Genomic DNA, 16,915 nt, shown 5'->3' with positions numbered 1-16,915 from the left:
TCACAGTCAAATTTCTATTTTTTTTTTTTTTTTAATGTACACTACTGTTACACCAGATATGAGTTGCACTGGTGTGACACTGTGCCCTGGCAGGCCCTGAAACGCACACGTGTGAAGGAAACTGACTGCTATTATATTACAGTCAAAAAAGTGTTTTTTTTTAATGCAAGCTATTGTGACACCAGATATGGTGGCACTGGGCAAGTGGGCACAGTATACGCTGTGAGCCTGACACACACGCTGGCAGGCAGGCAACTGCAATTAGATTACACAAAAAAAAAAGCAGACGTATGTTCTAGCCCTAAAAAGGGCTTTTTGGGGTGCTGTCCTTACAGCAGAGATCAGATGAGTCCTTCAGGACTGTAGTGGACACTGAATACACTAGCCTAGCTATCGATCTCCCTATTAAATCAGCAGCAGCAGCTACACTGTCCCTCACTAAGAATGCAGCTTCCGGGGGATCCAGAAGGGGATGACCCAGCAATGTTGCTCCTACCTGACCGACCCGACATGCTTAATAGCGGTCAGCAACTCGACAGAGTCTTACTTACCTCCGCGTGGCAAGTGTGGCCTGGTGCTCATCGGGCGGGAGAGGCGGCCAATCTCCCGATCCTGGGATGCCCAGGAGCAGCTACTTCCCGGCAGGAGCTCCGTTAACCCCCCCCCTCGGACCGGTGGGGGTTATCCCGGTCCACCTCTGAGAGGCTGTCTGGAGCTAATGGATACACAGAGCACAGCCGCCCAGGCTGACATACTCATCTGCGACTCTCCCAATACGGCGGCAGCCGCATGTCCTCCTGGTACCAGCAAAGCATGGCAGGATATGTAGTCTAAGCTGGACAGACTTTAATCAATTTTGGAAGCAAATAACAAGCAGGAAGCCCCAACAAGCTCCACCACAGCCCCAACAAGCTCCACCACAGCTAAGCGAAGCAGTCCCCATTAAAATCCACCAACGCAAAAGGCGTCGAAGACGGGACCGGAGGCACAATCAGAAATGCAGAGCCTGCCCCACGTCAAGCACTCGCCTCCACCTTAATCCACCACAGTCCCGCACCGGACGTGAAGCACTACCGGGACAGATCCGACCACCCGACAAAACAAGCTTCCACCACCTCAAGTCATGAACCCGGCACTCAGCCAGAGACTTGCCTTTGTTGTTCCAGGTATCAGGAACTCCCAGGGTCTGCACCTGGCGCCCAGAAGGGATCGGATGAGCACAAGCAGTAAACAGCAGCCTGCCAAGCATGTCCCACTATAGCCGATCCTCCACACCATGCCCTTGATCACATGAACTGCTCTCTGCACATTAACTAATCGTAAAGTAGCAAGCGTTTAAACAGGTCATTATTTCACCTCCTAAATTGTTTATTGTCGTAGTTCCTTACATGCCTTTACCTTAACCGTTCATGTATTATGTTATTCACTAGTCTCATCTCATGGGGCGACTCACACTTGATTTATAACTAGTGGTGGAGCTGCTGATATAAATACACAGTTGATAACGTGCAAGCTACACCCTAAACATGACAGCCATCTTTCACAACAATGTACTGCTATATACTCATACCCTCAGTGCAACTAGCCATGATATACGCACGTTCAGCCTAGCATGCTCAAATATAACACACTTCTGTATAAAAAAAAGCTTCAGAATTAATCTAAATTGTATGCTGTCTAGGAGGTGGGAGGGTCTGGGAGGGAGGGTCTGCTGCTGATTGGCTGGAATGTGTCTGCTGACTGTGAGGTACAGGGTCAAAGTTTACTCAATGATGACAAATAGGGTGCAAACCGAATATCGCATCTGTTCGCCATCCGTGGCGAACGCGAACAAGCTATGTTCGCCAGGAACTATTCGCCAGCGAACCATTCGGGACATCACTATGCTGCACTTGTGCCATTAAAATTTGTATTTGTGCTGCTCTGGTTTGATTTTTAGTTATAACACATTGTTTTTAATCGACAGGGAAGATTATGTAACATGCCATCAAAGTTGCCACCCCATGATTTTAAAATGTGAATAAAAATATACTATTCGCTTGTGTTGCAAACAAACGTTTATGTTTGGGCCGGTTTGGTTTTAGAGATATTAAGCATTATATATAGTTGGAATCAAAATTATTAAAACCCCATTAAAAATCAGGTTTATTGTCAACTATATGATCAAATCCATCCACTTTGCACCACACATTACATTTTAACAACAAATATACCATTTGTTTGGGCTGCATTGTGTCGTAATGAACAGGCTTTTGTGCCAGTTTAGTTTTGGAAGTATTGAGCATGATATATGATTAAACCCCGTCCACTTTGTACTCCATATTATTACACTTTAAAAACAAATTTAACAATTATTTGTGCTGTGTTTGTGTGTTAAAATGTTTTTGTGCGGTTTAGTTTTTTAGTTTTACCAGTTTTTCTTAAAAAGGATAATATGTAATCCAGCACCGAATTTGACACCGATTTTCCTTAAATCTGAAAATTGCTACAAATGTAGTAGTCCTTAGAAGGGGGCAAAATAAGCGTTTAAATAAGCACTTCAGTTGGAATATAAATCATTTTTATTTATATTTGAAACATGAAAAGGGAAATTAAAGTACCAATTGAAATGGCAGATTTTTGACTACCATAATGATGTAGTCATTAACATACTTTCATTGCTAAATAAGCCAGTGCCATAATAAAAACAATCTGGTAAAACATGTCTTATATTATACTGTATCATTCAGTAGGAAGATGGTATTTTACAGAAGTAAAGGCACTCCCCCCAAAAATCCTTTTAAAACAGTAACATATTTTGCAAACAAATAGCAATTAATAGTGTCAAATAAAAAATAAATAAATGCATTTTATCAATGATTATTGATGATGATGATCAAATTTCACACTGTGTTTAAGAAATAATACTAGAATGATTTAAACTTTTACCTACATTGTAAAAGACGGATATTGGTCTTTAAACCACTAGATCAACAATAGATGCATAAGTATGCGCAGAGGGTGTGTGTCGTGTGCCATCATCCTTAAATGCACAAACACTGCTCCAAGGGGACACAATGCCACTCCCGATGTCGGTGGGGATATCAAAGATCCACCTGATTGGTTTGCGACAACTCTGTGCAGCCAGGGAGCACTCTGTCACTATCCATAATTAATTCAATGTTGAGCAAATGAAAATGTGAAATAAGACTACAAAAAGCATGTCTTACCACCAGCTCCACTGGAACAGTTGTGCAATTAGCACCATATATTAAGAGGGAGACATTTTATCTCAACCAATCAATAATGTCCACCTGAAAACACATTTTTTAATAACGCATAATATACCAGTATATGCAATTTAAAGTTAAGTTAGTGGTGAATACCAAACGTCACTATTACATACAAGTTTAACAAAAACATTGGAGAAAACTATAGCATATCCGATAACACATCTTCAAATAATGATAATAAATAATTGTTTAAATATCAGTTCTGCCTCTTTCAATTTTTGATAAACCTTGATGAAGTAGTTAATAATTTAGAAAAAAAAAAACAGAACTGAGATTTAAACGGCACAAACATGGCGCTAACAGACCAGACTAGTTTCAAATCCCTGGGCTGTTGTCGGGGGCTGGGTGATCTTTTGTGATTTTCAAATCATTAATATTTCAGAAACTATAAGATGTATTTATTTAAATGGCACAAACAGGTACATATACAACCCTAGCAAACTTGTCAGGTTTGGATAAAATTGGAGTCAACTTGGGTTCTGGGTTACATGATTTTCCCTGAGGGTAAAAAATAAATAAAATCTAACTGTATTAACAAAAAAATTAAATACAATCAGCATTAAAAAACAAAACAAAAAAAAAAAACGGCAGCACAGATTAATGGTATAATGGTTTTTAAAATGTAATGTGGGATGTAAGTGGACGGAGTCTGGTCATTTATAACGTGCAATGCTTTCAAAACGAAACTTGCACAAACATACATTTTGGCGACACAAAGCAGTACAAACGAACAGCATATTTATTTCTAAAATTGAATATTGTGTGGCGCAAAATGGATGGAATTTGATCATATGTAATGCTTAATATCTCCAAAACTAACTGGCACAATTGTAAATTTTTGCAGTACAAACGAATCGTATATTTTTATTTCCCTTTTTAAAAACATGGGGTGTCAACCTTACACAGCTGAGTCGAATTGTATGTCAGGTGACATATTTTCCAAACTGTTATAACAAAAAAAACAAACAAAGCAGAACAAATAAATATTTTAACGGCATGAACGTAGCACTAACCAACCAGCCAAGTTTCATGTGTTTTTGGCTTTAGCCTTTGGTGACCTTTATTTAATTGTTAATAACTCAAAAAACAATTGCTATTACCTTACTAATAAGGCAGCACAAAATCTTCATTTTTACAGAGCAAAACATCAAAAACATAGCACTAACTAAATACAGTGGGGGGAAGGGGGGGGAGGAGGAGGAGTGTAAGAGGGCCAGCTTTATACAGTCTGCTTTGCCTTGTGTGAACTGGATTATGATGCCGTATGTTAAATCCTTCATATCAAAGAAAATAGAGCATCTCATGAAAAAAAAATGTTAACTCAAGTTATAGGTAATTTTCTACTAATGCTTTAGTCAATTGTGTATGGTTCAGGGAAGGTTTCCTTTAAAGGAAAGTGCATCCTGTATATATAAAAGGAAATCTGTCTGTAGTGGAGAAAACAGATTTCAAATTAAGTTTTTCTCCCAGCTGTGAGTCAATGCTTTGGAAGGTAATTGACAAGTGAGATCAGAGAAGTTCTTTCCACAGGAGGTCTCTCTGCCTTCGACCCATAGAAGCCATGGCGCATGCACTGTAAATTGCTATGGAAACTCCCTAGGCAGGCACTTCTAGCGCTCGCTAGGGAGTATAGGAATGGAGTGGCATGATGTCTCTCTGATACAACCCAAGCACACTGGCAATGCAGCCAGCATGCTGACATCACTGAACAGATTTGCCCTGCTTGTGGATGCGTCGCCAAGCAGAGCAAATTGAAGAAGACGGCTAAGAGTTGGGTGTGATATAAAGAGTAACACCCACACAGGAGCACTGGAACAGAGGAAAGGTGAGAAAATGAATATATTTTGCATTGAATACATCATATATCTTTGCGATTTATGTTGTATTCAATGTATATGTGAGTGATTTCAGATAAGTGAAATTTTAAATTACAGGTTATGTTTAAGCCCTTATCAGGAACGATCCCCCAGCTCCCTCTCCCTCAGTTGTAGACATCACAATGAGGAAATTCACTATGCACTGTGTGCGTACCCTAAGCATTGGATGACATTTGCAATTCGATCCGAATTTAACTAGACATGTGCAATTTGTTTCGGTCCTAATTTAAATTTGGATGAATTTCAGCAATTCGAATGTCCGAATTGCCGAAGTCCAGAATTTCAGAAGTGCCGAGCTGAATTACCGAAGTCCCGAAGTGCCGAATTTCGGAAGTGCCAAAGTGCTTCGGATTTCTGAAAAAAGTTGCAAAACAGGAGAGGGAGGTAAAGTTAAGGGAATGATTACAGAAATCTAACCCTAACCCTACTCCTAACCCTACCATTAACCCGAGCCCTAACCCTACCATTAACCCTTGCCCTAACCCCCAACCCTTACCCCAACCTTTACCCCAACCCCCACCCAACCAAAGTGCCGAACCGTAGTGCCCAAGTCCCGAACTGAATTTTTTGCCAATGCACATCCCTAGATTTAACCATTCAGTGTATCAATTATGCTCATCACAGCAACCAAACCACTGTTAACCAAATGCTTTTGCTAGTGCGATATTGTCTGTGTCAATTTAGCGGGACTTGATGAATTAATAGTGATTTAACTACTCTAAAAGACATTAACATTTTAAAGAAAATTTTATAACAAATAAAAAACAAATACAAAATGGTACCAGCATAAAGGAAAACCCAGGCCATAGAGCATTCTACCTCTCTTGATTTACTAACAAAAACACAGAAAACAGATTCTCTTCATTATTTTGGAACATTTATTTCTATGCCCATTCTACCATCTGGTTCTCTATAAGAATCAGAAAAAGTAATGAGGGATTTAAGAACATTTGTAGACAAGATGATTATAAAGCAATGTCCAGGCAAACCTAGTATATGATCTATTACATCTTATCGGACTTGAAACCTCAGTATTAAGCCAGAGACCCATTTTTCTTGGTTTGACACAAGTCACGGAGCCTGCAGAAACTGATGAGGTTTGGGATTAGATTTTGGATTTGTAAGGTTGATACTGGGTTTTGAATACTGTGTGTAGTGTACAATACAAGGAGGATGGTGGAAGATTTTTTTGAGAAAGAACCTGATACAAACCCTGAAAAGCAAGCTCTACAAATAAATAAAAAGGTAGAAAAAAAAAAAAGAATACACTCTTGCTAATGGTAATGTTAATTTGTTGAAACATAGTTTAATAGCATATAGCATCATTTTAGATTATGTATTCGTAAATAAAATTATCTGCATTTTGAATTAAATCATCTTCAGTTTTACAATCTGATTAATGGCTAAAACTGCATTGTGTTCATTTCTCTAGAAATGTTGTATGATAATAAATGTGGATCTTATTTTTAATTAGTATGTACGTTATATTTTTAATTGTTAAACTCATATATCAAAGTTGTGAACACCAGTCATTCCACATGATAGCTAATGTTGCTGTTGCTGTACAGCATTTTGGGGTTAAAGCTGCTGTGTAACTTTGTCACTTTATGAATAGTTCATAAAATAAAATCTTTACTAAAGTTTACTGCATTGGAATTTCACTGAAATTCCATCTAATCAATAGATATCATGAGAATAAAAAGAAACTAATTTGTCTTAATGTAAAGCCAGAGATTGATAAAAAAAAAAGGCATAGCTCCCGCTATTGATGGAAAAGAGGCATCTTGCCATGTATCATGCAAGTTTATCCAAAGGAGATCCAGAGCCTTATACATAGTCCTCAGTGTTTTTCCTCCTGAGTGTGCACATGAGCACAGCGATGTTGTGGGCTCCTGCACGATAAAGTGCCATGAGCAGAAGAAGGAAGAAGTGCCCACAAAATGTACAAAATGCCCCCAACGGTGACAGCCATTTTAATATTTATTACAAAGTATCTATTTTTATAATATATATTTAATAGTTATTCTAAATTGTTGTTTTGTCTAGGTTTTCAATCAGCCAAAAATACACCAGATAATAAGCACATGCAACACAAAATTTCATGGTGTTGACCCAAAGACTTTATATTCACTAAAAGGCTAACACTTCATTTATTTAGTAGTCACATAATTTGCCTATAAACTGGCAGAGAATAAGCCTAATAATGAGTATAATGTTGCAATTGAAACCACCCAGCAGATTTGGTAAACCAAGTACACACAATGTTGCAACAGATTCAGTGGAGACTAGTGTATAAGAGCACTTGGGATAGTTCACCACCAGTTTCTGCGAGGGGAAAAAAGTATTTGCAATATTTTAGAAACACTAAAATAAGAAATTAGATCTACTTTTCCCCTATACTTTTTAGATTACTATGTCAGATTTTTAAAAATCTTTAATTCTGTAATTTATATTCTGCAGGACCCCTTCCACCTCATTCGTGGCTGTGTGGAAAAGCTTTTTTGAGAGCAACTATGCCTGCCAAAAAATGGGATAGATTTGAAATTGGTCATGTTTTGCCTAATCTCATTTATGAATGAATTTCAGGGGCATCCCATTGAGTTTCCATTTGAGCAGCATAGCCAGTTGCCCATGGGTGGAGGCATGCTAGGGTAAACTCGATAGGCAGACAGGTCAGATCAGGGGGCCGGGTCAGGTGTTGTGGCCATTTAGCAGAGATACTTGACCTCTTTATTTATGTCAGCCAGTGTTGGTTGGAAATGACTACCTGTCACTTCCTCCCAGCTTACATATCATGTAGAGGCTGGGAGGACGTAGGACAGAGAGCACTGCAGAGAGCCTCCTACTCCCATTATATCCAACCAGCTCATGAAGCCATTCTCCTGAAGCCAAAGGGTATGGAAGCAGGGGCCAGTGAAAAATATGTAAATTGTGACTTGTGTGTGTATGCAAATGTGTGTTTCAGCGTGTGTGTGTGTGTGTGTCAGTGTGTGTCCCTGTCTGTGTGCATGTCAGTGTGGGTATAGGTGTGCATGTGTATCTTTGTGTGTCAGTGTGCATGTGTATCTGTATGTTAGTTTGTAGCTGCATGTGTGCATGGATCCTAGCATTCAAATTAAAACATCAACACTCCATACAAATACACTCCACCAATCAAATGCCAGTACTATAAGCAATCAAACTATAAGCCAACATTATGTGCAAACACACCCCTGCAATTAAACACTATATACACACAGGTAAACATACACACCTATACCCACACTAACATGCACATCATATATGATATCATCTTCTGAAAGTACTTCCTGAAAAGCTTTCCACTTGTCAATATTTGTTTATTAAACAGATGGGGTATCCAGATTGTGTTTTATTTAGAATCAACTTAATTTATACAATAAAACAGTATGCTAACAGACCAATACTTACAAGTCAAAGACTAGGTAATGGTATCCTTCTTCTGATATACTGTCGTGGAGTCGAACTGTGAATGGAAACACAATAATAATGAATAAAATTAATAACCAAGTCTGAATATATTTTTAATAAAGAAACATATATAACCAAGTGAAAGCTTACATACCTTTAATGCTTAATGTAAGAGAACTGTCATTTAAAAACAAATATGCGGACTTTCATAGGTAGACAACACAATCATCTGAGTAGAAAACAGACTGAAATGCTTACAGAGCTGGTAAAATTGTTCATTGTTGTTTTTGAGACCAGTTCTCAAGATCCAATGTTCAGAGTGTTATTTACCTTCAATGGAACATGAATTGGTATTCCCTAAATACTGAATTGTTAGTGATCCTCAGGGTCGGCATGTCCTATAGACGACTTAGGCAGTCGCCTAGGGCGCACCGGCCCTGGGGGGGCGCCAGATTTGGGTGACCTGATAGGAGGGAAGTACACAGCACTCCCTCCTGCCAGTAACTCAACATAGCATGGCCAGGCGGCGCGGACTGCAGTATATGAGCTTCTGTACCCGGCCACACTGACAGGAAGTGCTCCCCTCTCAGCCCCTATTGTACCCCACAAATCCTTTCTTTCACACTACACACACACAATGCATCCTTACACATACACCGAAACACACAATGCATCCCTACACACACACACACACAGAAACAAAATGCATCTCTTACACACACACTGCATTAGATGACATACACAGAAACACACCTTGCATTCCTTACACATAAAAACACAGATTCACACAATGCATCCTTTACACACCCAGAAACACACAATGCATATCTTACACACAAACACACACTAAACCCCCTATACACATGCTACATCCCTTACACAAATTGGTATCCCTATACACTACATTCTATAAGAACACACACACACATTACATCCTCTACAATAACACATCCCCTACACATATACACTCCACTCCCTGTGAGCAAACTCATAAGTGGGCCATGTAAGTGGACTTCTGGGTGGGCCTTGTAGGCATACTCACAGTCAGGCCCTGGGGGCCCAGACCTTAAGCTGTGTAAGGGGCCCCAAAAATGGGGCTGCTTCCTGTTCGTTGATTTTTTGCAATTCAGTATATTATTAGTGGCACTAATCTCTAATTTACCTCACATTAAAGGGCCACTATAGTCACCAGAACCACTACAGCTTCATGTAGTGGTTCTGGTGTCTATAGCCTGTCTCTGCAGGCTTTTTTAATGTAAAAGATAAAATACACTGTGTGTATGGCATTGGCCCATATGGCAGATTACATGGGTGGGGCATTGTGATGTCACATGGTGGGCAGATTATATTGGGGGGGGGGGGTAGGGGGCGCAATTTTTTGTTTTCCTAGGTCGGGAAAAAATATTGCACCGGCCCTGGTAAACCTTGAGAACTTTGTGAAGCTGTGATTAGCAGCAAGTTTAATTTAGAGGTATGACCTTATGCTCTCCAAAGAAAATACAAATAATAAAAATGCAGTCTGTTTGTTTTTTTTCCTTCAAATTATTTGGCTTATTTGCCTCAACTGTCACTGATTCAGTAATTACTAAATTCAAGAGGGATGTCAATGAAGAATGAGGACCTCTCTATCATACTTTTTAAGACCTCACTAATCACCAATCTGGCAATCTCCACAGTACAATACAAAGCAATATATATATAAATGACGCTGGCAAAAAGTGTATATAGGGAGCAAGTGGTGTTGACTGCTTAATCTGCTTCAAACTCAGAATGCTTTTCTTTACACACGTTCCCCTACATAATTACAATTTCATTGGCTCTTATATTGCTTATCTCTTTTCCTCAAGGTACAACTGATAAAATGGGTTGGAAAGATAAGGAGAAGTTCAATTTACAATGGAATCTGAAACAAGATAAATTACATCAAAGGCAATGCCTTCCAAGTTTTAAGTTCTGATAAGAAGCCTACCTGGTAATATACAGTGCCCTCCTCAAACATCGGCACCTTTGGTAAATATGAGCAAAGAAGGCTGTGAAAAATAGTTTTTATTGTTCAACATTTTGATATTTTGTTCAAATAAATACACGCAAATGCTCTGCTCTCATGGATGGTAAACAATTGCAAAAACAACACATGTATATCATAAACAACAACAACAAAAAAAGTAAATATATATGTGTCACAATTATTGGCACCCCTATGAGAAAATATATCTGAAGCATATTCCCATTGATAATTTAGAACACCTAGGTGATTATGAGCAGGATATTGTTCAACTATGACCCCCTGCTTCACAGGGGTATGAATATGAGGCAACACAGAGGCCAAATGCCCTTAGTCATTCATCACAATGGGTAAAACAAAGGAATATAGCTCTGATGTGCGGCAAAAGGTTGTTGAGCTTAACAAAATGGGAAATGGCTAAAAGTATAGAGCAAAAGGAATGTAAATTGCCTTTTAAACCATCAGGTTATAATTAAAAACCTTTAATCAACAATGAATTTTATAAATCAACCTGGAACAGGGCGTGTGTCTATAAAGTCTCAATGCGCTGAAGAAGAGTGAAGAGGATGGTTCAAGTGGCCAAAAAATCTCAAAGGAACACAGCTGGAGAATTGCAGAAGTTAGTTGCACCTTGGGGCCAGAAAGTCTCCAAAACTACAATCAGATATTACCTACATCACAACAAGTTGTTTGGAACGGTTTCAAGATAAAAAAAAAAGCCTCTACTCTCATCCAAAAATAAACTCAATTGTCCTCAGTCTGCCAGACACTACTCAAACTTCAAATGGGATCGTGTTCTATGGTCAAATAAAACTAAAATAGAGCCTTTTGGCAATAAACACCAGAGGTGGGTTTGGTCTACACAGCGAGGAAGCCGTATGGAAAAGTACCTCATGGCCACAGTTAAATATGGTGGCAGCACTTTAATACAGCTTTGAATTCCTGGCACTATAGTTTCCTTTAAGTATAGTGAAAGTATACAAATCATGTAAAAACAATATGGTATCACTTAACATAGATTACAAAGTAATTATGTATTTTGCAAGAATGTTGTCTAGCTAAAATGTGACCACAGCAAGAGTGCTCTCATTCACTCATACCCTACTGCCAAAAGGCAACTCACAATGCTTATAATTAATGCGTGTACAAGACACTGTGGGATACTGCATGTAGAATTTAGATGCAGGAAGAATATGCACAAATCCAAAAGTGTTCTCCGTAGCAACCATCTTTTACTCTGTGAGCTGTCTGCCAGCTTTTCTAGGACAATGTACAGATTACATTTTTAGTCAGCAGACGTAGCAGATTTGTGTAAATCTATATATTCTGCCAAGAACAAACTATTTCGTTTTCAAGCCTGATTTGTATTAAAAATTTCACTATCTATACTAAACACTACTCAACTAGTTATTGACTTTAGAAGGTATAAAAGGTTGAATCGACCTTGCTGAGAATCAAACCTGCGGTTTTATAGCTCTTAAAACTGGTGCTTTAACTAGCAATCTCTAAAATACTATGAGTACAAGATTTAAAAAAAAAAAAAAAAAAAAAAAAAGGCACCTGTCATACAAAGCAAACATATCACATATTCATATAGGCTAGTTGCATATTAATTAAAAACCGCACTGTCATTGCAATGTAACGTGATGAATCTCATCATTTCAGAACAAGCTGTAAAAAAGAAAAAAATATGGCAGCTTGACAAGTCCTTTACCACGCACTTTTTAACTGAGCTGACAGATAAAAGCGAGAGACTATTTATATAAAAACATACACAAAGATTGACTTCTACAGCACAGGGAATTATGTAAGAAAGCACCAGTCCTACCCAGAGAAACAGAAACCAAGAATATCAGTTGTTTAATGGTTTCTTACACAGCTTGTTAAAGTAATAACCAATCTGCACATATTCTACAAAAATCACTATAACATCTCCATCTTTTACAAACCAGACTTCAGATGGCGATAAGATGCAACAGCAAACACAGCTACCTTAAGCCCCAAACAACAGGGGAAGACATTTCACTGCTAGTACACAAGGCGCCAAAAATACTTATGCTTTTTTTTTTTTTTTTTTTTTTAACAGGCAATGCACAATTTTCTAAATCAAAACACACAAGTAGAAGGGAAAAACATACACAAAACATTTACCATACACAAAAGTAGCCGCTCTCACTTTGAAATGTGGTTTCATCCCATGCCTGAATCTCAACCTTGCCGAGATCTTTCACTATATCCAACATGCCACATATAGTGCTTACTCAAAATGCTTTTAACTAAAATAGGGATTATCAGTTCTGCGTCTGTATTTTTATTAAATAGTTATATTGTGTTAATCTCTTGCCATATTCATTATGTTCGAGCCTATTAGACCACTTTCTTGTTAACTTCAATTTCTACTATCAAAACAATATGAATGATAACACCAACTGTCAGTTTCAGTCATTATACACCATAGGTTTCATCATTTTAAACCACAGAGAAGACTCATGCAGTGGTAACATTATATAGTAACATTATACAGTTCATAGGGAGTATTAGGCACACAATAATAAAACACTCTGCTGTTTTTAAACATTTTTGTTAATGCAAAGTTACAGAGTTGGTCGAAGAAGCAAAGGACAGCCATATCTTTTGGGTGTACATATGTTTATTTATTGAAATAAACAAAAACAGCTGCTAAACGGAGGCATTTAAAAGTAACATGGGTCATAAAGGCACTTTCCCGAGTTGCCAGCTCTGTGCTCTTGTTTTGTTTTGTTTTGCTACTGCTATTTCAAGCAGGTTATTTTTAGCACTATGATTCATTTTTTCACCTACGACTTGGATCTAAAGTAGTACTTGGTTGCTGGATCTGAATTTAGCTCAAAGCTTGAAGAGCCACTCTAGGCACCATAACCACTTAACTTAACTTTTCACTGAAATGGTTATGGTGCCTGGACTCCCCTCAACACTGAAGGAGGGTTTATTGGCTCCAACCCCCACTGTAGGTATGGCCAAGGGGTAGTATAACTCTGCATTAGCCATACTTATTATGGCCACTTTATTAGGCTGTTACTGCCATGCTCACTGCTCAGCTTAATGTAAATGGCTTAAGAAAGACTGAAAAGTTCATTAGATAAAGGCCAATTAATTTAAAACAAAATGTTTTAGATATGATACAAGATATTTTAAATAAAAGAGTGGCACTTGTACCCTCACCACTCATTCAGGGCCAGACTGGCCCACCAGGATACCGGGAAATTTCCCAGTGGGCCGGCATACTAGTGGGCCAGTGTGCGTGACCGTCAGGAGGGGATGCGCTTCCCCCCTGCTGGTCACAGAATGTAGCGTGGCCGAGCAGGCAGACCGTGGTAAAACCTGGTTTGACAGGAAGTGCTCACAGAGAGCACATGACTGCTTCCTGTCAGACCGGTACAGTGAGCAGGAGCTCCTCCACCATGGTCTGCCTGCTCGGCAATGCAACAGCAAGATACAGGGAGAGCTAGGAGGGGGAGAAACTAATGGGACACAGGGAGAGCTGGGGGGGAACTAAATGGGACACAGGGAGAGCTGGGGGGTACTAATGGGACACAAGGAGAACTGGATGGGAACTAATGGGACACAGGGAGAGCTGGCAGCGATGGCTAGTGGGACACATAGGGGCTGGGATGGGGCCTATTGGGATACATCAAGTGCTACGAGGGGGCTAAAGGGACACATGGAAGGCTGGGAGGGAGGTCTAACTGGACACATGGAGGGGGGGGCTAATGGGACAAAGAAGGGGGGCTAAAGGGACACATGGGGGTGCTACTGAGACACATGGGAGGGCTAATGAGGCACATACAGGGCTGTGAGGGGGTCTAGGAGTTCCTGGAGGGCTGGGAGGGTGCTATAGGAACACAATGAGGGCTGGGAGGGAGGGCTAGTGGGACACATGGAGGGCTGGGGGGGAGCTCTATGGATGGAGAGAGGGCTATTAGGACACATGGAGGGCTGGGGGCTAATGGGACAAGTGGGGGCTACTGAGACACAAGGAAGACTGGAGAGGCTGAAATGAGACACATGGAGGGCTGTGGGGTAATGAGACACATGGAAGGGGAAGTATAAACACACAAGGAGGTGTGTGGGGAGAAAGAGACAGAGGGGTTGGGAAAGGGGAACAGAAGACATACACAGAGAAGCTGAGGAAGACGAACAAGAGACACACAGAGGGGCTGGGAAAGGGGAGAATGAGACACACAGAGGAGCTGTGGGGAAGACACACATAGAGGTTCTGGGGCCTGGGAAAGAGTCTCACAGAAGGGCTGATGAAAGGGAGAAAGACAATGGGACTGGTGCAGTGAAGCGAAGCATTTTGCCACACATGCACAATAGCCCCCCAATGCTTTCCTATGGGAATTGAATTGGAATTGACTGAAATGTATCTAGTTGGAAGCCAAAGTGAAATAAAACTCTTATTACTTTAAAAAAAAAAAAATTACTGCTGTGCAATAGCATACATTCACAATTTCAGTCCAAATGACCAAACTTTTCTTGATATTTCAAGAAAATGGACTGAATGATTAAATGCTAATGCACGTCTGCTTACAATAAATCCGCTCTTTTGTTTATTTTGAAGCTCTATGAGTGCTTTCTTTCACGTTTGAGTGATAGTTTTCAGTTTTAAGATTTTTTTTTTCCCCGCTTCCATATCTGCACACTATGCTGGCGCAATGCATTATGGGGCTGGTATAGAATTTTTTTTCCAGGGCTGTTTTTCATTCCCACTAAGGTGCTGCACTCATTAGATTGAAGGACATTATATGCTCTGAAACTTTATTTAGAAAGGAATTGAATGCAGTGGACACATTTTGCACATAAGAACCTACATTCTTAAGATACAAAATACTTGATAGATGTATCTCTATTTAGCTCTTAGTGTAATTGAGCCCACTTTGTTTTTATAAGCACTTACATAAACTGGCTTCTGCTGAATTGGCCAAGATACAATGAAAATAATTTCTCCATGAAGTGAGAACCAGCAAAGAACAAGGGTGTTTTTTTTTTTTTGCGCTAACATTGAAAGAGTTAAAAATCAGCAACACGCTATTGATATCAATTTTATTTCCAAAGCAAATAAAACTTTGCATACACTTTTTTAGTCTAATTTACAAGTTCAGTTCTTGCGCTTGCTGGGACATAACTGCTGTATGCCAGTTAAGATATTTCACATATTGTGCTTGATAAAGATTGAGTACAATTGTGTCCCTAGAATAGCACAGATTATCATACAATTCAGCTATAACTCATCCTTTCAATACTCTACTGTTACCCTAAAAATAGTGCATTTTGTTATTCAAAGATTCAAGCAAGAATGTCCGGATTTAGATACATCCTTAAACAGCTAGCATGTTATCCAGTGTCATATTAAATGAGTAACTTCACTTTTTTACGAAGTAGATTTTTTTCAAAATGTCAACTAAAAATCTCACTGCAACAACCATCCAGTATGACAGATCTCCATTTCCCATAATACAGATCCTGTGTAACAATACTAATATAGATCATGGCATGCTCATATTCTGACCTGGAATGATGAACTGAAGAAGCACATATTGTCCTAAACAAAATCATCAATGCCAGCAATATATGAAAAAGAGATATGCAAAAACTGGATTTGAAAAACAAAAACTGGTACACTCTATATATTAAAACAACATCAATTTAATGCAGTTATTTGTGTGTATGGATACTGTCCCTAGAGCCTCACAAAAGAAAACGGTGCTATTGCAGCGAAATGTCACCGTTTACATTTTGCAGTAGCCACATCAGTCGGTGATGATTAGACTGCCACTACTATGACAATATTATTTATGAATCATCAACAGTGCTGTACAACACAACAAGTGGACTAATAAAGAAGGAGTTGGAAACAGACAAAACATGAACAGGAAGTGGTAAAAGCCCTTGCTCAATTGGAGCTTACATTCTAAAGGAAGTGAAGTAAAATGCAAAAGTCGTTAAATAGATGGTATATTTGTAGGTGTGAAGAAATTAGTTCTATAGAATTTAAAGTTATTTCCAATTCTATGGAATCTAAAAATTATTTCACTGGGATGTTAAGGGTCAGTGGCATCAATAACAGGTGTGTGTGGAGGATGGGGAGCTCAGAACCGAGGGTCCTATAGCCCCCAGATTTTTTTTATATTTATTTTTTTCCCCATCAGATGACTTTTATGGGCCAGTGGGCACCCACTTTTAGTAGTTAGTGGGAGCAGAGAGCCTCTAGTCTCACCCCCTGCTGGGTGCAGACCTAGTCATGCCTCCTGTGGTTACCACAGCATAATGAGTCCAGAGCTTGTGAATGCCAA

At 39.3% G+C, this 16,915-nt stretch overlaps 1 protein-coding gene across 11 annotated transcripts in view; it reads right to left on the bottom strand.

Moving 5' to 3' along the window:
* Positions 1 to 16,915, bottom strand: part of CAMK2D (calcium/calmodulin dependent protein kinase II delta) — a 253,131-nt gene that overhangs the window by 114,401 nt on the left and 121,815 nt on the right. For all 11 annotated transcript variants that reach the window (XM_063458274.1, XM_063458277.1, XM_063458280.1 and 8 more), the window contains exon 4: positions 8,579 to 8,633. In XM_063458274.1, coding sequence (XP_063314344.1) covers positions 8,579 to 8,633 — 55 coding nt within the window. The remainder of the gene's footprint in view (positions 1 to 8,578; positions 8,634 to 16,915) is intronic.

This window comes from Pelobates fuscus, chromosome 6, assembly GCF_036172605.1.
Source record: "Pelobates fuscus isolate aPelFus1 chromosome 6, aPelFus1.pri, whole genome shotgun sequence".
NCBI classification, from domain to species: Eukaryota; Metazoa; Chordata; class Amphibia; order Anura; family Pelobatidae; genus Pelobates; species Pelobates fuscus.
This window is presented reverse-complemented; position numbering and strand designations above follow the sequence as displayed.